Source organism: Lynx canadensis, chromosome C1, assembly GCF_007474595.2.
Source record: "Lynx canadensis isolate LIC74 chromosome C1, mLynCan4.pri.v2, whole genome shotgun sequence".
Lineage (NCBI taxonomy): Eukaryota > Metazoa > Chordata > Mammalia > Carnivora > Felidae > Lynx > Lynx canadensis.
Window position 1 is genome coordinate 139,320,053 of NC_044310.1, and position 26,112 is coordinate 139,346,164.

At 48.3% G+C, this 26,112-nt stretch overlaps 1 protein-coding gene across 1 annotated transcript in view; it reads left to right on the top strand.

The window, feature by feature from the left end:
- KIF5C (kinesin family member 5C) overlaps positions 1-26,112 on the top strand; it is a 164,710-nt gene that overhangs the window by 135,221 nt on the left and 3,377 nt on the right. The window contains exons 22-25 of the mRNA XM_030326755.1: positions 236-307; positions 2,972-3,076; positions 5,028-5,244; positions 6,444-6,557. Of these exons, the coding sequence (XP_030182615.1) occupies positions 236-307; positions 2,972-3,076; positions 5,028-5,244; positions 6,444-6,550 (501 nt within the window). The 3' untranslated portion in view covers positions 6,551-6,557. The remainder of the gene's footprint in view (positions 1-235; positions 308-2,971; positions 3,077-5,027; positions 5,245-6,443; positions 6,558-26,112) is intronic.

The following is a 26,112-nucleotide window of genomic DNA, read 5'->3' on the forward strand; positions in this document are numbered from 1 at the left end:
GTTCCCGTCTCTGGCCCTTGGGATGCTCTTGAGACAGTTAAGGGGGTAGACACAGCTGGTGAGAAAGTCAGGGAAGTGTGGGAGCACTGTGACCTTACTGGCAGACTCATAGAGCATGTATGAACAGGTCTGGGTCATTGGGTCAACCAGATGTTGATGGTGTGGCACCAAATCCGTCACGAATTCACTGTTTCCCCCACCACCTAAGTGGCATTTTAACAATCTTCTCTTCCAGTCTCGAGAATTGCAGACTCTTCATAACCTCCGGAAACTCTTTGTCCAGGATCTGACTGCCCGGGTCAAGAAGGTGAGTTCTCTTTTGTGTGAACAGGATTGAGAAGAAAAGAAAAGATGGCCAGAAAGAATCATTTTCAGTTGAAACATCACTTCCTTAAATTGGGGCTGGTTATGCTTAAAAATGAATTACTTCAAGCCAGAGAATGTATTAAAAGAATGTACCAGAGGCAAAACAAAACAAACAAAGAAACAAACAAAAACCAAAATCAAAACCAAAACCAAAAAACAACAAAAAACTTGGGAATATTTTTCCATCTGATTTTTTTCTTCTTAGTAAAAGGAAGTTATAATCCTCTCCCTGGCCCTCATTTCAAACGAGCACATATTTACCTGGCCGCAGTGTGAGAGCTGCTGTGCATGATGCGGGGAAAATCCAGAGGGGTCTTGTCAGGCAGAGTTGCCCCAAAGCCCGGTGAGCAATGCCAGAAACCTGTAGCAGTTGGAGGCGAGAGCACCCTGTTTGCCTGTGATGAGGCCATGAGGGGCTAGGTCAGAGTGTGTGAAGCACCCTGACGTGTGTCTAATTTGTTCTTCTCGACACTGGTGTAAGTGGTTCTTACTGTTCTCTTGTTAGTGGAGACAGGCTCCGAGGTTAAAGAACTTGCCCAAGGTCACACAGCTGGAAGAGCCGGAGGTAGGATTGAATCCAGCTCTGTGTGACTGCTGAATCTGGGCCTCTTTGATCCTCACACCTCACATGGCGATCTCGGGGAGTCACCGTATAGCAGATCCCACAGCAGCTTGCGGAAGTTTCAGGAAGGAGGGAGAGGTGGCAGCAGTGAGGGGACTGCTCTTTAAAAATGTTTAAACGTGATGGAAGAGGAGCAATGGTCCATATGCAGATGTGCAGTAGGACGGAAGGAAGGAGTATTTGAAAGTGTGTGTGTGTGTGTGTGTGTGTGTGTGTGTGTGTGCGCGCGCGCACATGTGTCTGTGTGAATGAGCCAAGGGAAAGAGGTGAAATATATAAGCAAAGAGGAAGTGATTCATGGGGTCAGATCTGAGAGGGACGGAATTAATAGCACAGATGGACATATTGGGCTTGGTATAAGGGGAAGGGATATAGTCTCCCAGAGAGGAGTAGTGGAGAAGTCAAGATGGGAGACATTTGCAGGAAAATGCATAACAGTGGAAAGATGCATCCAATGATGCATCGATCTTCTCAGTTAATGTGGAGGCTCAGTCCTCAATGGAGAAGGAAGGGAAGGAATGGCGAGGCCACAGAGCCTAGAGCAGGCGCCAGCAGCGTGGAGCAATTTGTCAGGGATGAGTGAAAGGATTGCTGAGCAGCGGTGTGAGTGTCCAGCTGAGGCTCAGAGCATGAATCTGCCGTGGCCTCTGACAACTTGGTTCTAGCGAGTTTGGGGACCTGCAAATGGAAACAAAGAAAGGCAGAGCCTGATAGGAGAGTCCAAGGGCTGAATGGCAATGGCGGGGCAGGTAGGTAGTGACCACAGGCATCAAAATAGAAATGACTGTCAGACCTGGACCAGGTAGGCAGGAGAGGCCAGAGCACAGGGGACAGAAAAGGAGACTGGAGAGGTTAGGCAAGATCTGAAAAGGCTTAGTCAGAGGGAGGAGGGGGTCCAAGGAAGCTTAAGATCAGACTTCCCTGATTTCATGATATAAAACTCTCGAGGAAGGACCTAGTTTTATTAGATCAGTGACTCTCAAAGTGTGATCATCTGGCCAGCAGCCTTGGCATCACCAGGACGCTTGCTAGATTCTCAGGTTCTCAGACGCACCTCAGGTCCACTGAAGCAGAGACTGGGGCTGGGGTATAGCAATCTGAGTTTTAATAAACCCAATCTGAGTTTAATTTCCCTCTGGGTGAAATTTGAGAACCTTGGATGTAGATGGAAGAGACACGGGTCTGAGATGCATGTACAGCTGTTACCTCTCAGAAAAAGGAGGGATGGTGGTCTTGTCCATCATCAGATGGCACAAGCATGTCTCACCATTTTGGGCTCCAAGATGTGCTTATACATGTGTTTCTCAACTTATCTGACCACTGAGCGTGGCCCTGCCGAGAGGGAGGTTTCTGTCAATCTTAAGATCTGCTGAATTTCCAGAGTTTTTCCAGCAGATGCCATGCTCAGATGCCATGACTAGTTTGAAGTAGATTCATTAAGTAATTTCATGGAATCGGAAGCTCAGGCGATAAGCACAGGCCATTGAGACTTCCCAGCAGGACCACATACAATTGCCCTCAGCTTACTGACTTATCTCAGTTGGGATATTTGAAATTAAATTTCGGTCTTGGGTTTATATTTTCATACTGCTTCTTCTTATGAGTTTTGGAACAGTTCTTTTGAAAAAGAAAAGTCTATTTGCTCACCTGCAAGAAGAGAGAGGTGAATCTCACAGGGCTAATCTGTATCTTTCAAAGGAAGATTGGAGGTTTTGTTTTGTTTTGTTTTGTTTTTCAGTTCTCTAAAATATAACACTCGTGAAACCCTTGACACGGAGCAAGGAAATTAATTGGGAAGGTCATTGAGTCTCAACTTTCAGAACCTCTTTTTATTTTCACTTTCAGAATAACCTTTGGTGGGATTGGGGTTGGTTTTTTGTTTTTTGTTTTCTTTAAAGAAGATTTAGAGTGTTGTCCACCTTATGCTGGGGCTGCGGGCGGGCAGTGTGCTGGCCTGCCCGCTGACCCCTCATGTTGGTGCAGAGTGTAGAGCTGGACAACGATGATGGAGGGGGCAGTGCTGCCCAGAAGCAGAAAATTTCCTTCCTGGAAAATAACCTGGAGCAGCTCACGAAGGTTCACAAACAGGTAGGAGAGTCGTGCCAGCTTCCTTCTGCTTCTCGTATTCTCCTGGAAAGAAGCCCCGTATTCTCCTGGAAAGATGTGGCCGCAGTTCTGGGGGAAGGCTCTGACATCGAAGGCTAAGGGACTCTGTCACCACAAGACATTAGTGCCAGACTTGAAGTCCTTTAGTCTTCAGTGACTTCCCTTATATATAAAATTCTTTTGTCAAAGGCAAATGGAAGGAATTGAGTTTGAGCTCTTGGGCTTTGGGAGGTGGGGTGTTCAGAACCCTGTCTTTCTATCCTGTCTCCAGTCCCAGTGTTGGACCTACAGGCTGCACAGAATGTCAAGTGAATGCCATGGAGCTGGTTCAGGCCCCTTGTTTTTTTACAGATGAGGAAACAGACTAGGACTAGAAGTAACTTAATTCATTTTCTCTCTGCTCTGTCGCCCTATTTATTGAGCACCCTGTCAGGTTCTTACAATGCTCTGGACTTTGTCTAGAGGGACAGCAAAGTTCACGGCCAAGCCTACTGGTGATCTAGGCGGTTGTCTTCTTTCTGTATAAATGCTGGAATGTTCATGTTTTTCCTAAATCCTAAAGATTTGGGCTATGATAAAAACAGTCCAACTTGTTAGACCACACGGATAAGGTGATGTCATCTCTCTTTGACTTAAGTCCTCTTTGATATTACTGATGGTGGCATTTTTCCCCAAAGGGAGGACGGCAGATTCAACATGGTTGAAGTCACTCATGCAAATTGTTGATGAGAAATATAAAAGCAGAAACTGCAAGGGAATTTGAAATAGGGCTCTGAGATTAATTATTTTATTTATGAATTCAATGAATATGTTTTAAAAATCTACTCTGGAGCTGCTGGTTTGCCTATGGGGTTAAAGAATGCAGGTGTGGACTCGGGATAGGTAACCTTCGTTAGCACTTTCTGATTTTCTAAACTTTTCTTGATCCACTGGGATTCCCACAATGGTCCTGTTATATGCTATCCTTTTTTATGGGTGAGAAACCTGAGGCTTGTGGTGGTTGGATGACTTACCAAGTCCAATGTCAGGAAATAATAGAGCTGACTCTTGAACCTTTTCTTCACCTGGGGCCAAACCTGTTGCTTCTTTTTGTTTTTCTTCATTATCTTTTTATTTAAAAAAAAAATTTGTATGCATTTATTTTTTTTTAATTCCAGTATACTTAATACAGTGCTCTGTTACTTCCAGGTGTCAGTATATCAGTTCAGCAATTCTATACATTACTCAGTGCTCCTCACGATAAGTGTATTCTCAATCCCCTTTACCTGTCTCACCCATCCCCCCACCCACCTGCCCTCTGTCAACCACCAGTCCATGGCCATACCACCCCACACGCACCCAGTCTCACCTGTTGCTTCTTAATTTAGGGTCTTAGGTAATGAAAAAATGAGCAGTACCCCGGAGTTACCCGTTAGCCTTTGGATATGTTGCTAAGGGGGTCCAAACCACATGCTGGTGTAGACAACATGTCCTGCAGGGAGGAGCCCTTCAGGGAGCTCTAGAACATGCATGCCTTTCACCGGTGCTTTTGAACTTGCTTTGTTTACATTTCTCAGCTTCCATATGCTAGCATCTGACTAGTCAATTTTCCTTACACTAGTTCCCCCACCCACTCAAACAAAAGAGGAGGTAAATCCTGCCCAAGTCTGAAAGCTTCCTGTGCCTGGAAATGGCTTTTAATTTCATCCTACACCCCCTCCCCACTTCCTTGCACCCATGAACCGTGTGTAGCAAATTGGAGTCCCAGAGTATGGGATCTTGATTTTCCGTCGGTGCTGCCAGCATTTGTGGTCACATGGACTTTCCAAGATGACCTAGCGGGCTGGTTGTTTGGCTGCAGAGACCGCTTCTAGCTGCCCTTGTATCACTGTCTGCCCCTCCTGCCGGCCCCCGCGCCTCCCCGGTAAGTCACCCCTATCCCTTCCCGCCGCAGCTGGTCCGGGACAATGCAGACCTGCGCTGTGAGCTGCCCAAGCTGGAGAAGCGGCTGCGTGCCACGGCGGAGCGTGTCAAGGCCCTGGAGAGCGCGTTGAAGGAGGCCAAGGAGAACGCCATGCGGGACCGCAAGCGCTACCAGCAGGAGGTGGATCGCATCAAGGAGGCTGTTCGAGCCAAGAATATGGCCAGGAGGGCCCACTCAGCCCAGATTGGTATGTGTGCCTCTCACCAGGGCCCTTGATGGAAGGCAGGACTTTGCCGCCCAGGAGCACTGATGATGCTCCTAGGCAGCGATGGAGCTCTGGGCTGTCTGTCTGGAACATCTGAAAGGCTGTGGTCAGGCATGCAGGACCTAGGCTAGCTGGCACCTCCCGGCACCTGCGTTCATCCGGGGAGGATGGGTATGTCAGGCACCTGCTTCCTTATTCTGAGAGATTGCCACGTACATTGTGGTCTTCAAAGCTGCTGAGCTGAGCAGAGAAGGTGGCCAGCCTAGGCTGTTGGTAAAGGTTTGTGGCTGTAAACAGAGGTACTTTCTCAGAAGTCCTGCAATGTATGGCTATTTCTCAGCAAAGCCCAAAGGCCCTATAGCAGGTGGGCCCGTGAAGGGGCCCTATGTAGCCAGAAGCCTCAGGGAAAGCCACTTGCAAGGGCAGGTTTGGAAGTGCCCTGGAAACAGCCAGGCCTGGCATCGGTGAGCTGGCTGTGGTTCCAAACTGGGGAACGGGCCTGGACATCCAGCCCCTCCTGGGCTTGGGTTTGGGTATTTTGCCCATGCAGGGAAGAGGGTGTAGCTGCTAAGTCATAGTTCCCAGGATGGAGCCGCAGGCATAAACTGGATTTAGGGATGTGCTCTAGAGAGCTTTTTTCTTCCATTGAAATGCCTCCAATAACATGTGATATTATTTCCCATCAGATATTGCCGTGCAGCTGTTTTGCACACCAACAACTTCGTGTTTCTAGTTTTAAGATCATACCTTAGATTAGTGTTTTATTGCTTTTCTTAGACTTTACGCTCTTTGTAAATCTGGAAACTATGGATCTTGTCGCCAGAGAAGTGCATCATAGGCAGATTTCTGCATCAAGTTTCAGGGGCTGCCCAGATGCCCTTAAAACCCCAGGGGTGCCTACGGATCTGCCGCAGATAAAATGGAAAGTCCTTCTAAGTTTCCTCAGCCATAATTAACATAATTGATACATAAATTCTCTCCGTCCCCTAACCATCTGGCGCCCTAAATTAGTTAACTGCACTATCAAGAGGGCAAACATCCTCTTTTCAGAAAGCTCTGGTGATTGATAAGGACTGTAATGATACAAATTGTAGGTCTCGGTTTTCACATGTGACCCGCGGGCATCTGGGTATGGCTGTTTAAGCCTAATCTGAACGTTCTGTCCTTTCTGTCTAATACAGCCAAGCCCATCCGCCCTGGACACTACCCAGCATCATCTCCAACGGCCGTCCACGCCATCCGAGGGGGAGGAGGAGGCTCTTCAAACTCCACTCATTACCAGAAATAAATGCGAAGTGAGTCCCTGGTGTCGGGTGGTTTCTGTTTGGGGCAGATCCGTGCCCCTGCCTGGCTCCCAGCAACATCCATGTGCACCTGTGATAGTGAGAGGCTCAGCTCTCCTGGAGCAGACCCTAGGGACGCAGCTTACCTGCCCTCAGCTCAGCCCGGAGCCTCAGGGTCTTCTTAGCTAGGGCCACCTGGTGCCGGGGACCCTCTGGGGATAGACGAGGGTGTGGTGAATGATTCACCTGACCTTTCTTTTGTCTGTGGGGTTTCCCTGTGCAGCTGGCATCCAAAAGGGCAGTACCTGTTTGTCAGCTGCTTTTGCCTAGAGCAGACAGATGTGGGTGGTTGCTTCAAGTTGCAGGAGCTGAATATAAAGAAAGAGCCAGATACAGAAAGTCTATTTTTATAATTGCTATCTGAACTCAACAAATAGGGTTTTTAAGAGTGTGCTAATTTATAGCTAGGTAGGTCCAGACCACTTTTTTCTTTGAGACAGTGGTCTAGAAATTTCTGTTCCTACAATCCACATGCTTGATATTGCTCTAGCAGCAAACAAACAAACAAGAAGTGATATGCTTTGGAAAAGAAAAGGAGAGACCTTGTCTTTTTGTACTTGAGGTAGAGGAAAGAGGTCATGGGTGGGGCTGGGCGGACAGACAGCTGGGTGGCCAGAAAAGCGTTTAGGAAAACTCTTTAAACCCGTAACCTCTGGATAGAAGAGAGTATCTCCAAATATTGCCCTTGGATTCTGAGCCCTCACTAAGGAAGCTGGCTTAAGCCACCATGATCAAGGGCGACGCTGGGGAGCATTGAGTCCTCTTTTGGATCAAGGTGAAGAAAGTGAATGTATGGGGCTGGAGCCCTCTCTCAGGCGATACGACAGCATTGCTAAGCCTCATGCAACAACTTCCAAGGAAGGAGCTTGGTGGCTGCACCCGGAGCTTTCTCCTGCGCCGCCCCAGGCAGCATGCCAAGGAGCAGGACAGGCACTGGTCAGATGAGGGGAAGGGAGGGAAGGCCGAGGGGGCCCTCGGGCGGGCAACATGTCCACCACCATCTGCCACACCCTAAAAGGTGGATGGGAAGTGGTCTTGGCAGTGGGCCATCCATTCAGATCCGATCACTTTCAATCACAAATAAAATAAAATCGGGTGTTATAAAATTGCTTTTGACTGCATGTTCCTGGTGTTGTAGTTGGCACTTGAAGGGAGCTATAAGACCACATTAGGCAGCTTGGAATAGAAAAGCTAAAGTGTGGTTCTGGAACTTGGGTGGGTGGGAGGGTGTCACTATCACCTGGTCCCCAGGGACCTAGGCTTCTTGAAGGAGCATAGGGCCTGGGCCTTTGTATGTTTACCAAGTACCCCGGCTGATTTTGTTAGCCACCAAAGTTTGAGAACTCCTGTCCTGAAGTAACCGTGGCTTACATACAGGATGGAAGTTAATTTCTCTGTCACGTTAAGAAAATTTGAGGGCGGCCTGTCAGAGGCTGGTAAGGGAACTCTACCGTGACTACAGAAAGCTCGCCTTTTAAATTTAGACTCACTGTCCTCAGAAGTACCCTCCTCCCTCAAGGTCACCTGGTCCAGCTCTCAGGCCTACATGCCATGGTTAGCAAGCAGAGAGGAAGCTGGGAAGAGGCAGAAGCAGCCCTCCTAGCCAAGTCCTCTTCCTTTACTAGCCTTCCTGAAGTCTGCATTGTACTAATGCCTGCATCCCTCTGGCCGGAACTGAGGCACACGGCCATGTGCAGTGGCAAGAGGCCTGGAAAAGGGTAATTTTTGAGGTGGCACGTCACTCACTGCCCCACGTAAGAGTAGTGTTCTGTACCTGAGGACAGGGCAGTGGATGTTGGGTGAGCAACCAGAACCTGCATTTATTGAGCACCTACTATGCAGCAGTGCTGCGCTGCATGTAATATCTACATTACATTACATTACCCCATGGCATGTAAGCACAGAGTTGGGGTGCCTGGGTGGCTCAGTCGGTTCAGTGTCCCGCTTCGGCTCAGGTCATGATCTCGCAGTTCGTGAGTTCAAGCCCCGCGTTGGGCTCTGTGCTGACAGCTCGGAGGCTGGAGCCTGCTTCGGATTCTGTGTCTTCCTCTCTCTCTGCTCCTCCCCTGCTCACGCTCTGTCTCTCTCTCAAAAATAAATAAACACTAAAAAACTTTTTAAAAATGTAAGCACAGAGAGGGATATGTGCTTGGGTCCTAGCCAGCTCTTAATAAATATACTGGCTCAGAGATTCTGGAGTCCAGATCCGGTGCAATGGACAGCCACTTGCCTCGTGCAGTCCCATAAAGGTTCATCAGGCCCACGTTTTGGGGAAGGTACGTACAAGCAGATGTTCTCTCTTATGCTTGCGACTGAGAAGCGGTAGGCCCGGTAACACTTTGAGGACCTTTGAACTAATAGCTCTGTCCTCGCCCTTCCTGGTGATTCATTGCATTCTGTAACTCAAAATGTTGTAGGCGAATTTGATTATTTCATCTGCAGCTGGAACCTTCTTAACCAACTCTGTCTGTACCTACAACTCCTGTAGCTAGGTACTTTCTCCACATCACAAAACAGGTAGGCCCCCTTCCAGGTTATCAGGATGTTGGTGTGGTAGAGGGGCCTGGCTTTGGACAAGAGACTTGGGTCAAGCGTTAGGTCTTCTACTTTTTCCTTTTTTTTTTTTTTTTTTTTTTTTTAAGGTTTATGTATTTATTTGGGGGTGGGGATGGAGGGGCAGAGACAGAGTAAAGAGAGAATCCCAAGCAGGTTCCACACTGTCAATGCAGAGCCCAGTGTGGGGCTCAGACTCAGGAACCATGAGATTACGACCTGAGCCAAAATTAAGAGTTGGACGTTTAACAATGACCGAGCCACCCAGGTCTCCTATTTTCTTTAAGTTACTTCCGCTCAGTAACCCTCGGTTGATTTGGTTTCTTTGTCTATGAAATGGGAAGAATCCTTTCCCTGGATCATTGGTCTTGAAATGAGGACAAAATGAGGTCATGCTTCTTAAGCTGCTTGGCATATAGCACGTGCTTGATAAAAATGTCAGCTGTAGTGTGGAGTAGCAAGCAGTGCATACTGGGCACAGCAGGTGGTTGATGAGTGTTGGTCTGTCGTCTCCAAGTCATGTAGTTGTTACAAAATAGTTTTTAGTCTCTCTCTGGCCCCAGGTTCTTTTTTTTTTTTTTTTTAATTTTTTTTTTTTCAACGTTTATTTATTTTTGGGACAGAGAGAGAGCATGAACGGGGGAGGGGCAGAGAGAGGGAGACACAGAATCGGAAACAGGCTCCAGGCTCTGAGCCATCAGCCCAGAGCCCGACGCGGGGCTCGAACTCACGGACCGCAAGATCGTGACCTGGCTGAAGTCGGACGCTTAACCGACTGCGCCACCCAGGCGCCCCCTCTTTTTTTTTTTTTAATATAGTTATTTATTGGGGCCCCTGGGTGGCTCAGTCGGTTAAGGGTCCGACTTGGGCTCAGGTCACGATCTCGCGGTTCGTGAGTTCAAGCCCCGCGTCAGGCTCTGTGCTGATGGCTCAGAGCCTGGAGCCTGCTTTGGATTCTGTCTCCCTCTCTCTCTGCCCCTCCCCTGCTCACGCTCTGTCTCTCTCTCTGTCTCTCAATAATAAATAAACATTAAAAAGTTAAAAAAAAATAATATAGTTATTTATTTTTGAGAGACAGAGACAGGAGCAAGCAGGGGAGGGGCAGAGAGAGAAGGGGAGACACAGAATCTGAAGCAGACTCCAGGCTCTGCACAAGCTGTCAGAACAGAGCCCGACGTGGGGCTCGAACCCATGAACCGCAAAATCATGACCTGACCTGAAGTTGGACGCTAAACCGACTGAGCCACCCAGGCGCCCCACCCGGGCCCCAAGTTCTGACCGCTAAGTGGGGAGGGCCCATGAGTCAGCATCCTATTTGGTGCTCTGACCAGATTTAAGGTGTTTTAAAGATATTCTCACTTATTCATCTAAAGGTTATGAATAAGAACATTGACTATTTTTAAGAAAATGACTGGGCATTTGTCAGGAGAGGTTAAAAAAAAGGATAGTAACCAACGGAGTGGGGAATTAAAATTGGAAGTAAGAAAATGCAAAATCATTTTTTTTTTAATTTTTTTTTTCAACGTTTATTTATTTTTTGGGACAGAGAGAGACAGAGCATGAACGGGGGAGGGGCAGAGAGAGAGGGAGACACAGAATCGGAAACAGGCTCCAGGCTCCCAGCCATCAGCCCAGAGCCTGACGCGGGGCTCGAACTCACGGACCGCGAGATCGTGACCTGGCTGAGGTCGGACGCTTAACCGACTGTGCCACCCAGGCGCCCTGCAAAATCATTTTTTAAAAACCTAATTGCAAATGTGGAATTCATTGCTTAGTTGGGATCAAAACATCTTGAGAGGATCTTTCCTGATCTTTGGGACGCTCATCCCGAAGTGTGTCTGTCCTAGGCAGAAATGATCTCAGGTGCTGACTCTTCCCAGCCCTCTTGCTAAAGCCACCACAGCCTTTCATACATGGGCAGCATCCGGGTATCTCTGGGGTTTCCTTCTGCTTCATTTCAGGTTTCAAGGAATATAGTCACAATGAATATTTTGGTTTATGCCCAAAGTTTCAGAGCAACTAAAGATGCCAACATGTAGAAATCAGAACTCGGGATAATGCTGGCTTTTATCTTAGCTAGTTCAAATCCAGGGGGGCAGCCTAGGGGAGGGGACATCTTTTTCAAACCACAAAACGGGACATGGAATCCAGGGATGGCTGGACATGCATGGGTTCAAGCCACGTGATGTTGGTAAGTTACTTGATATCTTTCAGCCTCAATTTCATCATCTGCAAATTGGGATCAGGCATGGAGAACCTGTTCCGTACTTGGTTTTACAACGTCTTGTGCAGTGTTACTCTTTTTTTGCAGGGAGATAGTGAATAAACGAGATAACTTCAAATAGTGGTAAGGTTCTGAAGAAAATAAGAGCAGGTTAATGAAATGGAAATGGGGGCACTTATTTAGAAGAGGGGGTGACATTTGAGCAGAGCACTGACTGAGGACAATTACCAGCCACACAGTGACTGGGGAAGAGTGGCACAGCCACTGGCTGGAAGGTGGGAATGGCTGGCGTACTGGGGAACCTTGGGAAGCCTGATGGGGCTGGAGCGCAGAGAATGCGGAGATCTTCATAATCAGGGTTTGTTGGGGAAGAAGATACTGGACAGATAAATGAGGCCTTAGAAGCCAGGCTGGCAGCTCAGGGTGCAGTCAGAGTGTGCAAGGCCACTGGGGCCTTTGGGTCTGGGAGTAGTGGGGTCTGGTTTGTGACTGGCAAAGGCCACCCTGTGCTGGACCCCTGGGAAAGGATGGGGTGGCTGAGAGCCAGAGCAGGGCTCCCCTAGAGGCTACTGCGGGAGAAGTGATAACATAGGAGACCCCAGAATTATAAGTACAGAGTACTGGCTACCTGAGAGGTGCTGCCATCCGGAGCATAGGTGGAGGTGATGAGAAGGCAGAGTAGAAAGGACAGTTGCTGGTAGGTGGTAGTTGGGGTGGCAGGGATGTGGAACGGGTCTCATCTCTGCCTGCTTTCTCTCGCAGGAAGCCAGGTTATCAGCTGAGGGAGGCAGGGAAATGGGGTTGTGGGCGGGAGAAGAGATAAGGTGTGAAATGGACTTCTGAGGCAGTCCTGAGTGTTTATGCATGGCCCACACTTAATGTGGACACCTTTTAAATACTTGTCCGGCCCCTTAGTTCCGAGCGTCCTGGATTGGGCTTCCTTTCCTGGCAGTGCTTTGCCAAGCCATTGGGCGCTTGTTCCAATGTGTCCACCAGATGGCGCCAGTGGGGCACTGCTGATACCTTGGCCCTTTTCTAAAAGGCTTCCAGGCAAAATGGTCTTACTTTCCCTTTCCTATATTAAGACCACTATTTCTCAGATTTGAATAGCAAATAGAGTACTTTTAAGGGGATAAAGTTCTCACATATTTGCCAGTTTAAGTTGTTTTATTATAGTTAAGTATTAGCAAATTTAAAACAGTATATACTCTTGTACTTAGTCTTATGCAGCTATCAAGTCAAAACAGATTTAGGAGTTAGATTGAAATGAAGCACAAATCAAAAATCCAAATCACCAGCCTTAACATAATGCAATGAAAGATGGTCTTTTGCTGAAAATAAAGAGCTGGGTGCAATGCGACTCTGGTATGCATTGCTTCCAGAGGAGTTTGGCTTGTCCAAGTTACTTCCGTGTGTCATGACATGACTCACTTCTTTTACCCCCTTTCTGTGCTAACACCACTGTAGAGGGGTGCCTGCTGGCTCAGTTGGTAGAGCATATGACTCTTGATCTTGGGGTTGTAAGTTCAAGCCCCACATTGGGTATAGAGATTACTTAAAAATAAAGTCTTGGGACACCTGGGTGCCTCAGTTGGTTAAGCACCCGACTCTGGATTTCCGCTCAGGTCATGATCTCACGGTTCTGGAGTTTAAGCCTCGTCTCAGGCTCTGCGCTGAAGGCATGGAGCCTGCTTGGGTTCTTTCTCTCTGCCCGTACCTGGCTGAAGCTTGCACTCTCTCTCAAAATAAATAAATAAACTTACAATAAGTAAATAAATAAATAAAGTCAGAAAGAAAGAAAGAAAGAAAGAAAGAAAGAAAGAAAGAAAGAAAGAGAAAGAAAGAAAGAAAGAAAGAAAGAAAGAAAGAAAGAAAGAAAGAAAAGAAAAAGAGAAAAAAAAAAAAAAAAGAAAACCACTGCAGAATCACTGCATACCTTCCAGCCAATTCACCTTCTAGTGGCTGGAACTCATTATCATCCTGCGGGTCCAGCTTTAGCCAGAGGCTATTTAAGTGATAAGGAGTAGCCCCCACTTGGTCTGGTCGTAGCAGAAAATGCATGTGGGGCTGAAGGTACGCAGGAATGTTTGATTGCAAGGTAGTCAGCTAGAGAATTTAGAATATGCACATATTAATGCTTCAGATTTTTGTGGCAAGGAAAATGTAAAATTGAAAACATTGTGAGGGGCACCTGGGTGGCTCAGTCAGTTGAGCATCCAACTCTTGATTTCAGCCTAGGTCGTGATCCCAGGGTCCGGGGAGTGAGCCTGAGTTGGGCTTAAGATTCTCTCTCTCTCTCTGGGGTAGCCGGGTGCCTCGGTTGGTTAAGTGTCCGACTCTTGATCTTGGATCAGGTTGTGATCTCACAGTTGTTGATCAAGGCCCCACATCAGCTCTGAGCACTGACAGCTCAGCCTGCTTGGGATTCTCTCTCTCCCTCTCTCTCTGCCCATCCTGCTCGCTTTCTGTCTCTCTCAAAATAAATAAATAAACTTAAAAATTTTTTTTTTCGCTCTCTCTCCCCTTTCTGCCCCTGTCCCCGGCTCACATGCATTCTCTCTCAAAACAAACAAACAAACAAAAAAATAACAAAGGTGAAATTGAAAATCATTTAAAAAAAAAAAAAGAAAGAAAGAAAATAATTGTGAAATGAACCACAGGCCCAGGATGCACCTCACTTTGCTGATGTAGATGAAGACTCTGATATCTTGAGGACTGTACTTTTATTAAAAACTATATATATTAAGTCTAGAAACTGTAGCCTATTTAATAAAGTTTTGATAAGCTTTGATAAAATATTTGGTAAAATCACAATGGTACAGCAATAGGGACCCACTAGGGTTCTCAGAAGAAGCAGTTCCAGACGCCTGAGTGGCTCAGTTGGTTAAGCATCCGACTTCAGCTCGGGTCATGGTGTCACAGTTTGCGAGTTCGAGTCCCACGTTGGGCTCTGTGCTGACAGCCTGGAGCCCGCTTCCGATTCTGTGTCTCCCTCTCTCTCTACCCCTTGCCAGCTCACACTCTGTTTCTCTCTCTCTCAAAAATAAACATTAAAAAAAAAGAAAAGAAGAAGAAGCAGTTCTGTGTTTTCAGACTGTGATTTCGTGTTTTGAGGCATAAAGAAAACCGTGCTGGAAAAGCAGGACTGTGATTTCTAGCAGGGCCACCTGGCAGATGGAACCATCAAAGCAGACCAGGTGTTCTGTTACGGCCTCTGTATCTCTGATTTGTGTGACATTCCCTGGGTCAGTGACAGTCACTATGGGATGGCTCTGTCTTCTTCAGGTTTTACTACTTCAGGAGGTTCATTGTGAATATATTTGTTCCTTGTTAGTAAAAAACAGTATCTTTAACTCTTAAATGTTTGTGGGCTGGAAGCGGACACCTAACACAGATCTACAGGCTTTCACAACTGTCCTCTTTTGTTGCCATAATGGTTATCTGTGACTGAGGGCCTGACATCCTGGACCCTATGTTGCCTGCATGCCTGACACTTTTAGGGACCTTCAGGCTTGGCCCGGACATCTGGAATGCATCAATAATGTTCTAGTCTAAGAAGTCTTGTCACAGTAAGCTACACCCAAAAGGGCAAATTCCACGTGTACATTAGAGACAGGAAGTCCAGTATTTTTTAGCTTAGCACTTAAACCTCAGATTTATTTGCCTCTGAATGTCCCCGGCCATTTCCCCACATTTACTACCCTCAGCTAAAGCCCTGAACTTTGGGTCCACTTGGGCCTCTATCTTTGATCTAAGAAATTCTACCTTCTCTCAACCCCCCACCCTGCTCTCTCCCTTCATTGTTTTCCTCACTCCACCTCAGGCAGAATAGTTTTCTTTCCGAGCGAGCGTTTGACTTGCAGAACAAAAAGGCCCTTATTGTTTGGTCCTTAATTTATCCTGAGGTTCAGGCTGAGCTTCCCAAGCTGGCACTTCCTCATTTATCCTCTGTTTGCTTTTCTAAATCACTGTCTTTCCTGCTTGTTACTCTTCTCTCTGTCCTGAATAAATGGATCCATCCCATCTGGCATCAGTGACGGGGTTTACTTTGACCATTCTCCTGGTTTTTATATCCATTTAATCACAAATAAAAAATGTACTTAAAATGTATAAGTTGGCTCGTGCTCATAGCAGAAATGAGTTCACTCTGTACGTAGAGGGTAGGTGAGAATTTGCTTTACCAAATTTAACCCCCTGAAGTGGTGAAATCGTTACGGAACCAGGCTGGAACACTGGAGGTAAAACCAAGCGGCACTCGGAGATCTTGGTGGATTGGAGATTTATTTTACACCGATGGGCTCAGAGGAGACTGATTCTCCAAAGGTCTGAGCGCCGAATGCAAGTGGGGAGGGTAATTTACAGTTGTCAGCTTCCATATCTGTAGGGGTTTTCCAGTGCATAGCAAACAAAGGAAGAAGAACCCAGAGGAGGAGTCTCTAAGCTAGAGACCAGAGTCTGTTTCAGCCCCGTTGGCCATCTTTGGTGTACTTTATTTACTTCTCCAACATTCCCCCCCTTTGATGCCTTAAAAAAAAAAAAAAAAAAAAACTTTTAGTAGGCATCACCTTTCAGTTTTACAGGTTGATACTCTCGGAGGGCTAAGATATGGGCAGTAGTTTGGCGAGCAACAGTGTTTTCAATAAAACGTACCACAGCATTCAGTATACAAGGGCCGATGGATACAAGTAAAATTATGGAGAGGAGGGGCCCTGCCAGGGCAGGAAGCCAGGATGCCCAATCTGTGAGATCCCATCCTTTCCATTGATTGATACTTTCCTGTTGTCTACATTGAATTCTTTCCTTGACTTCCTTAATCTTAGTTGTAACTATTCTTGACTGGTTTACAAAATAGCAACATTCCTCCCCCCAGAAAGATGCAAGACCCTCCTTTTTCTAAAGTGAGGAGGTTGAGGGCTCAACTATGTGGGAGGGTCACTGCCGCCAGAGAGTTTATTTGGTTTTGTAAGGTTACCAGAGAATCTGCCACCCGTTCCATGTCTTCATTTAGCTCTTGAGATAGTCTATGGTATAGTCCTACAGATGAGCCTATGCCCCCTATTCCGGTTCCTATTCCTGTCGCAATTCCTGCTCCTATCAGAACGGGTAGCAGGATTGCCTGTTTAGTCCGGGACTTGGGGTAAAGTTTGTTAGGAGCTGATCTTCAGTGTACAGGGATATCTCTGGGGTTAGAAAGACAGAATAACATATCTGAGTCCAGTTGGCCTCTAAGCATCGGTAGGCCGAATTAGAACACAGATAGAACACCCCAGGGGTTGAACACAGGGTTGCATTCCTCTTTAAGGTTATATTTCTTCTGCATAGAGTGGTAGCATTCATACCTTCAGGGACATACAGATTAGATTGCCAGCATTAGTGAGAGGGACCCCAGTGGCCAGGGGTCCAATTAAGACAGAGGTGTTGGTTTTGAGATTTTCAGGAGCTTCCCAGGACAAAGGGATAGGAATGGCTAAGTAAGCCCTACTGCTGAGGGGCAAGCACATCCAGCAGGTTTGGGTGTGATTATCTATTTTATGGAGGACTTGTAGTGTAGTGTTGGCCCAAGGCTGGAGTGGGGAATTGCTCAGCATCTGATTGAAGGCTGAAAGGTTCAACCTTGGTAGGCTGCCAGGGGGTGGTTGCCTTTATGGCTTGTATTACCCTATCCTGGGTATCCTTTATAGCTTTTTGAAGGGCCCTGTCTTGCACCCCTCCCCATCCAAGATCCCCCATTGAGGAAGGTAAGTGTAGCAAGCTCGCTTCCCTCTCTGGAGGCCCTTGTTGTGACATGGGGTCCTGACATTTTGGGTTATCTCTATGGTCCAATTCTTAGCCCTTGGGGCACCGAGGGACTGACAGAGTGGGTGTTTTTCCCTTGTAGCAATCTTTGTGGAGGGAGGTGAAGGCGCTGAATGCCCTTGACCCCCTTATTGTCATATAACAATCCTGGGGGCAAAGTGGGTAAGCGGCCATTGTGAGGGTGAGAGAGGTTATCATAATATACAGGCAATACTTAATAATCCTCCCGTCCAGAGGAGGTATGTGAGACCCAGCATGCATCTTTTGTCCCATGTCCAGCTTGTTGGTGCAGTCTCTGTCAGCCCAACAGTAAGAAGTAAAATCAGGGCTATGGCACCAGGAAGGGGCAAGGGCTGGCAGAGTTGCATCCAAACCCCTAGGCTAGGTTCACACGTTGATTCCTCAGGCTTCTGCCGTGCGCAGGTCAGCCAGCTTCCGGGGTGTGGCTGGAGCAGGGCTGGAGGTCTCAGGGGCCAGTTTCCCTTTTGAGGGTCAGTTTAAGCGGGTTGACTAGATCTGGATCACTTCGCCAGATTGTGGGTTCTTCTGAGTTGGCCTTCTTAACTCTGGAGTGATGGACCCATGGGGGTGATACCTGAAACTTTAAGGGCTGTAGGAGTTGTTAGAATAACAGTATGAGGCCCAGTCCACCATGGTCTAAGAGGTTCCCTCTTCCAATCTTTGACCCACACAGAGTCTCCTGGCTGAAAGGGGTAAACGGGGGTCCCTAAGGAAATTGGGGCCCTCTCTGTGGTGTATCTTTGTAACTTGTTTAGGACTGCCCCTAAGGTCTGAAGCTGTTCTCTTATTCCTTTGTCTCCAATCTGGTGTAGGTCTCCTGGGAGTTTTCCTGAACATGGTGGGGGGCGGTGAGGGGGCGCCTATATAATAACTCAAAAGGGGAGAATCCTAGTGCTCCAGGCATGCATCGGGCACACAGGAGGGCCAGCAGTAGTAAATCTGGACATGGGAGATTAGTCTCTTGGTGGAACTTAGCAAGGGTTTCCTTGAGGGTGCGATTCATCCGCTCTACGTTCCCTGAGCTCTGGGGTCGGTAAGCAGTGTGCAGTTTTCAAGTAATGTCGAGGCACTTTGTCAGGGTTTGTATAATGTCTGCCACAAATGCAGGTCCGTTATCACTGTGTATGGTTAAGGGTGGACCAAACTGAGGCACCATCTCCCGTGGAAGGGCTTTGGCCACCTCGCGACTTCATTCCGTTCTGGTGGAGAATGTTTCGACCCATCCCGAATGTGTGCAGATTATTACAAGAAGGTACCTGAACCCTTTATTTGGTTGTATGTCAGTAAATTCCACCTCCAAGTCTTCAAAAGGGGCGGCCCCCATCCTTTGCCTGCCAGGAGGGGGCCGTGGGGCAGACCAAGCATTGTTTTTGGCACATGTTACACATTGTTCACCGACAGCTGGGCATAATGGCGGCAGCTGGCTGATACAGTAGTTCTTTTTGAGGAGGGCCTCTAGTGCAGTTTTCCCTAGGTGCGTGAGTTGGTGATACTCCTTCACTAGTGTTTTCCCATAGACAACGGGACAAAGATGTGCCCATTTGGCATGACCCACCATCCCTCTTTGCTTGGTGTGCCCCCTTCTGTCGAGGCCCAACTTCTTTCTCCGTTTGTGTACAGGGGCGGGGAGGATTCCCTCTGGGGCGCAAGAGTCATAGTGTAGGTAGGAGCTTTGCCTGGGTCACCACAGGCGGCCACTCTGGCTGTTTTGTCGGCCAGGCGATTTCCTTGAGTTATGGGGTCATCTCCTTTCTGATGTCCCTTACGGTGTAGGATAGCCCCTTGTCTGGCAGCCATACAGCCTCAAGAAGCTCTAGTATTTCTTCTTGGTTTTGATAGTTTTCCCTGCAGCAGTAAGGAGGCCTCTTTCTTTATAGATGGCCCCGTGTACATGCACAGTAGCGAAGGCATACCAGGATCAGAGTAGATGTTAACTTATTTACCTTTGCTAAGGATGAGGGCTCGGGTTAAGGCATACAGTTCAGCCCATTGTGCTGACCATCCTTCCGGCAAGGCCTTGGCTTCCAGAACTTCGGTGGTTGTGGTTACCGCATATCCTGCTCTTCGGCTGCCCTCTTGTAAATAGATGCTCCCATCGCTGAACAGGGTGATCTCCGGGCTTGTTATAGCCTGGTCTTGGAGGTCTGGGAGGCTGGCATAGACTTCATCCACTACTTCGGAAGAGTCATGATTGGGTCCTCCCTCCTCCGTGGGAAGGAAGGTGGCCGGATTTAGTGTTCTTACTGTTTCGAGAGTGACCCTTGGGTTTTCATAGAGAACGCCTTGGTATTGTGTCAGCCGAGCATTGGAGAGGAAACGATATCCTTGGGTGCTCACATGACCACATGTGGGACCTTAACATTAGGTGTTTGTCCCAGCGTGAGTTTGTCTGCCTCCTTGATGAGCAGGACTGTGGCTGCCAGCGCTCTGAGGCCCAGTGGCCATGCTGCAGCCACAGGATCAAGTGTTTTTGACAGGTAGGCCACTGGCCATTGCCAAGGCCCCATACTCTGAGTGAGCACTCCAAGGGCTATTTTGTCCTTTTCTGTAGCAAGAGGTTAAAGGGCCTTTCTGTGCCAGGCAAATCCAGGGCTGGGGCTCATCCCAGAGCCAACTTTATTTCTGTGAAAGCGGCCCTTGCCTCCTCAGCCCCTGCGAGGGGCTCCGGTCTGGCCCTCTCAACAGTCATAGAGGGGCCTCGCTATGGCTGAGAATCCAGGAATCCAAATGCGACAGAACCCTGTGGCCCCTAAAAATTCATGCAAGCCTCGTTTTGTTTGGGGCTGTGGCAGTGTGGTGATAACTTTCTTCCTTTCCGGTCCTAGTTCTCTTTTTCCTTTTGTGAGGAAGAAGCCTAAGTATCGGAACTGCTGCTGACAAATCTGTGCCTTCTTCCGAGAGGTCCCATACCCCGAATAGGACAGGAGCTGCAGGAGGGGAGGGCCTTGGTACCTTTCATACAGTCTTCTTGGGTGTCGCTGGCAAGGAGGAGGGCGTTTACATATTGGAGGAGGACACACCCTGTGGTTTCCCTCGGAAAGTCGGCGAGGTCTGCAGCTACTTCTTCCCCAAAAAGAGTGGGCGAGTTCTTGAAACCTTGGGGAAGTCGTATGGTCAGCTGCATCTGGCGCCCTGTAACGGGCTCAGTCCATTCAAAGGCAAACAATGGTTGACTTTGAGGAGCCAGGCGGAGGCAGAAGAAAGCGTCCTTTAGGTCGAGGCATATAAACCATCTGGCTGACCCCAGAATTTGGCTGAGGAGAGTATACAGGTTCAGAACCACTGGGTGTAAGGAAACAGTCACATTGTTAATGGCCCTCAAATCCTGTACTGGTCGGTATCCTCCTCCTGGCTTGTTGGCTGGCAAGAATGGGGTATTCCAAGCTGATTGACAATCAGTTGGGATACCTGCTTCTCTGAGCTTGGTCAGGTGCTCTTGTATACCCATTCTAGCCTCGAGTGGAAGGGGGTACTGCCTTTGTCTCTGAGGTTGGGCTCCAGGAATCAGGTCAACAATGATGGGGGCCCGACTCCAAGCTAGTCCAGGTGGGTTATCTTCAGCCCATACAGAGGGGAATGTAAGCCTGAATTCTGAGGGGCTACAGGGTAAGGCCTGGGTGCAGAAGAGTCTCCATTCTTCTTCCCTTGGCAGGGTAATCGCCAAGACCAGGGTTTTCTTCTGCCTTGGGTTTAATTGGAGGCTAGTGTGTCCAGTGGGTTCCAAAGTTATCTGGGCCCCAAGTTTGGAGAGCAGATCCCGGCCCAGGAGAGGAATTGGGCAGTCAGGTAAGTACAGGAATTCATGCTGGACCTTGTGACCCCCAAGTTCACATTGTTGAGCTTGACAGAAGGGCTGCTGCATCGCCCATGTCCCAGTAGCCCCAAGTATGGTTGCCGTCTTTTGGCTTAAGGGCGCCACTGGGGAAGTAACAACGGAGTATTCAGCCCCAGTGTCAACCATGAAAGTTATTGTTCGGCCCCTACCTTCATTTCGATTGTGGGCTCATGGGGGCCAAGAGAGAAAGAGCCCGGTCCCCCTCAGTCCGATTCTACCCCAACCAGACCAACACGGTTCTCGCCTCGAGGTTCTTCCCGATATGGCTGGGTTTTGAGGGCCCCTTCCGATTTGGACATTCATTCTTCAGTGTCCCTTCTCTTTGCAGTATGCACATTGGTCCCTTGCTAAGGGGGCTCTGGCCTTCCCCCCTTTGGGTGGTTGGGGTCTTCCCATCTTTGCAGCGTCTGTTTCTTTTAGTGCTGTGAGAAGGGTGGCCTTCTTTTTTAGTCTTCTCTCTGCTTCTCTTTTGGCTGCAACTTCTCGGTTCATGAAAACTTTATTGGCGACCTCTATCAGCTGAGTGATATTCATCCCAACAAAGCCCTCCAACTTCTGGAGTTTTCTTCTGATGTCTGGGGCAGCCTGTGCCACAAAAGAGGTATTTACCATCTGTTGACTTTCTGGTGCCTCGGGGTCAAACAGGGTATATACACGGTATGCTTCACATAATCTTTCGTAGTAGTCTCCGGGAGACTCCCCAGGGTGCTGCATGACTGATGATATTTTAGTCTTGTTCATGGGCTTTCTGGCTCCAGCTAAGGCTCCCCAGAGGAGGGCTTCCTGGTATCATCAGATGTGGGCCTGTCCTTCTTCTGTGGTGAAATCCCTTGTTGGGCGTTCTTCAGGTGCGGCAGCTTGAGCCCAGACAGCAGGGTCATTAATCCCTGGAGTTGCATGATCTTCTAGGTACTGTCGTGTTTCTCTTATCCTTCTTCTTTCTTCTGTATTAAGCAGAGTACGGAGTAACTGTTGACAGTCTTCCCAAGTCGGTCAGTGGGTCTGGAAGAGGGACTCCATCAAGTTGACCATTGCTTGTGGCTTTTCAGCATATGATGGAGTGTTGTGTTTCCAGTTGAGGAGGTCGGTTGTGGAGAAAGGTTGATAATACATCATGGAACGGCTGGGCTGGACTATTCCATCCTCATTCTGTCTTTCAGGCTCTCATGTCTCCCTTACAGGCATTTGGAGAGCGTTAGGTCTGGGTCTGGGGTGCAGTCTGGCTGCTGGCCCTTGTGGGGGAGGGTTCTCCGGGTCTGAGAGGGACGGGGAGATGGGTGGTGCCACTGCTGTGGCGACTGTGGTGGTTGTGACGGTGACTGCGGTGGCAATGACTTTGGTGGCGGTGGCGTGGTGACTGTGGCCCTGGTGGAGAGAGAGATGGGGGGGAGGAGTTTCAGGCTCAGGGGGAGGGGGGAGGGAGCTTGGCGAGTCATAAGGAGGTGGAAAGACAGTATCTTCCTCCGCGTCTCCTTCGTCTCCTTTAAATATTAGAGGAGCGGTGGGTCCCTTCTTTGGCTCCCTGGGTGAGCCTCCAGGTAAAGTGGCTAAAACCTTTGCCTGGCTCTGTTTGCTAACGATGAATCACACCCAAGGCGGGGGATTTCGGGCAATTTCAAGCCATGAGTCGATGTATGGAAATTGATCAGGGTGGCCTGGGTTCCCAGTGACTATTAGCCAAACCCGCTGCATTATTTGAGCATCCAATGTCCCTTCAGGGGGCCATCCTACATTGAATATGGGCCATTCTAGTTCACAAAAGGTCCTTAACTTCCTGGGTGTCATTTTCACCCCATAATCGCCTGAAAATCCCTTTTTAAAATTTTTGAGCATGACCTCTAAAATCGTAGGCTTACTCTGTTTTGTTCCCATTATTAATTTCTTTCTCGTATTCGGTGTCGCAAAGACAAAGGGAGGGTATCCCCTCGGATGAGAGGACCAATCAGATACTTCTCTCTGGTCGCATTCCTGAGGGAAACTTTAGGTGAGGTTTGGCTGTAGCGGACTCAGCTTTATGACTTGCAATCGGAATCTGAGCCAATACCGCCCTGGACTTTATACGCTCACCAGGCACAGGAGAGCGCATTTAGACTCCGTAGACTCTTGGGAACCTTAAGGGTGCCTGTCCGTGGAGCCACAAACTCGAACTCGACTGGCAAGCCTGGCTGAGCCACACATTCTCACACACACACACACACACACACACACACACACCAGAGTCTATTACATTCCCTCCTGCAAAAATTCTCTACCTGTGAGACCTGTTAAGACTTCCAAGGATTGACCAGGTCCCCCTTCCACCCTTTTGGGTGGGCCTGACTTCTTTGGGGCCCCGGCCTTACCGGTTCCGATGTCGGGTCCAGGTCCTCATCTACCAGGTCTGAGTCCGGTGGGAACAACGGAGTGGGGCCAGCCCGAGGCAACCGAGAAGGAGACTGCCGAAATTCAGGCAGGGCGCACCTTCTTCCTTGCGATCCCTCACTCCATCACCGCCTCGCTGTTTTCCCAAACAGGTGGCAACAATGAGCCAGCACGGTTGGGTTTCCCGGTCAGGGAACCAAGTATGTTACGGAACCAGACTGGAACGCTGGCGGAAAAACCAAGCAGCACTGGGAGATCTTGGTGGATTGGAGATTTATTTAACACTGGTGGGCTCAGAGGAGACTGTTTCTCCACAGGTCTGAGCCTGGAATGCAAGTGGGGAGGGTAATTTATAGCCGACAGCCTCCATTTCTGTGCGGGTTTTTGCGTGCACAGCAAACAAAAGAAGAAGAACGCGGAGGAGGGGTCTCTAAGCTAGAGACCAGAGTCTGTGTTAGTCCTGTTGGCCATTTTGGCATACTTTATTTACTTCTCCAACAACATCAGTCAGGGAGCCTCCTTTACAGCAGGTCATGTGGGATCCTTAAGTCAGCCACACATGTGGTCTACCTCTGAGCCACTGGGCTGTTCAACTTGCTACTGCTGTTGGAAAACCCTAGTAATTAAGTGATTGAGTCACAAGAATGTACCTGCAGCGGGGGACTCTGCTTCAGGCGGGGTATGAAGCTGGGTGATTGTGGCTTCAGGATATGAAGCCCAGCTGCCTGGGGTTGAATCCCAGCCTGGCCATGTACTAGGTAAGTTACTGCATCCGTCTGTGCCTCCCTGCCCTCTGTGAAATGTGCCACATGACTATGTTGACCTACAGGGTGGCTATGGGGATTAAATGCATTACTATACACAGAGACCTCGGCGGGGGCCTGGCACAGAACGGGCACGTGTTGACATTATCTCGTCCAGGGCCATCCTATCTTCTACAGAGATCCTGAACTGTCAGGATCACACATCTTGTCAGTTGTGGATCCTGGACCAAGAAGTCCGATCGGCTGTGTAGCAGTTTTCAAAGTTCCTGGCCTTGGGACCCTTTATAGTCTTAAAAAGTATTGACATCAAAAATCTTCTACATTCCTGGGGTATGTCTCTTGATATGTTTTATACTATTGATATAAATTGAAACAAAAATTTTAGATATCACTACTGTCAACCAAAATGCCACTTTTAATGAAAAGTAATTATTTTCCAAAACAAAAACAGCAGAATGGCATTGCTTTGCAGTTTTGCAAATCTCTTTAACATTTGGCTTAATGGACAGCACTGGATTCCCCTCTCTGCTCCTGCATTCTGTCCGTGCAGTGTGTTTATTTTAGTTGAATTAAAAAAGCCCAGCCTTGTCACTCCAGACAGGATTCTTGGGCATGGAGAAGTTATGATCATAGCACCTTCTTCATCCAGGGTTCCCTGGGTGTTGAATGAGTAATGTGAAAGAAGAGTGGAAGGTCCTAGTGGAAGGAGTGGAAGGGAATGGAATGCTGTGTGGCAAAAACTAGGGCCAGTGTTGTGGTGGATGTGGGGACAGGCCTGAAAGCATCAACAAAGTGGGACTCGGGGAGAGAGACCAGAAGTGACTGCAGACGGGCCCTATGGCACAGGACTTAGAAACCAGCACTGTGAGCTCAAAGGAAGCAACCACGGAGGAGCCGGAAGGAAGAGCGATCCTCCCTCCACAGCAGATTGCACTACTGCTCCTGTGAGATAAACCCACTTCTATTCAGCAGTGGTACGTGAAGTTCCATTGGTAATTCTTATAATGTGGGGATTGAACTGTAGAAAGGCAAAAGAGAAGATAAAACTATGTACTGTTTGGATTAAGCATAAATCCACTTGCAAGCAATTGCAAAAGCTAAAGTTGGGGGGGAAAAATCTCGAAATACGTTCTTGCAAAACTCTTGTATAATTAGCTTCTTTCTTCAGCCTCCCCACCCCTTCTAAAGAAAGGCGATTTTATTTCCTTCTAAGTCTGGTCACACGTTGCCACTCTGAATTTCCATCTCCAGTTTGGCAGAGGCCCAGGGACAGCCTCGTAGCAAGTCACTTCAGCCAGTACCGTGCTTGCAACTGAGTGAGGAACAACTCTGAGCCATCCAAGAGGGTCCACAGAACTGGGTGTTAAATGTTCTCCAGATTTGCCGGCCTCACTGGGTGGCTGCTCTCTGCCATCTGAAGTCAGAAATGGTTTCTCCAGGGGCCAACCCATTTACTTTTATAAATTCTATCCATGTCCCCCGCTCTGGATTTATCAGAAGAGATGAGCATTCAGGTCATTGGGGGATGTTTGGGAATCCTTTTTTCTTGGGCTTGCTGGAAAGACTGCTTTGGCAGATGGGCTGTAAAGATCTTTAATTCAGAATGCAGAATGACCTCTTCATGGTAAAGGACCCTTTCTTTATTGGGGGCGTTCCTGTGTTTTTCCTTCCCACAGCCTGTCACGTCTCCGGCTTCTCACCCGCCTTGAGGTGACTAAGCAGGTTGGGTCTCCTTTGTGGCCCCCTGTTTCTAACGTACTGCTGGCCAGAACATGCTGAGTCTTGCCCATGCAAGGGTGGGGGGTTTGAATGAAAGGCCGTGGTCCCCTGGCATTTCAGAGGCCACCCCACCAAGTATGTGTCTTTAATCCTAGGCTCTGTCAACAAGGTTGGCAGCAATCCTCACGTTAAACCCTAACCCTACAATTTAAGGCATGTGCTCCTACCTCCCTG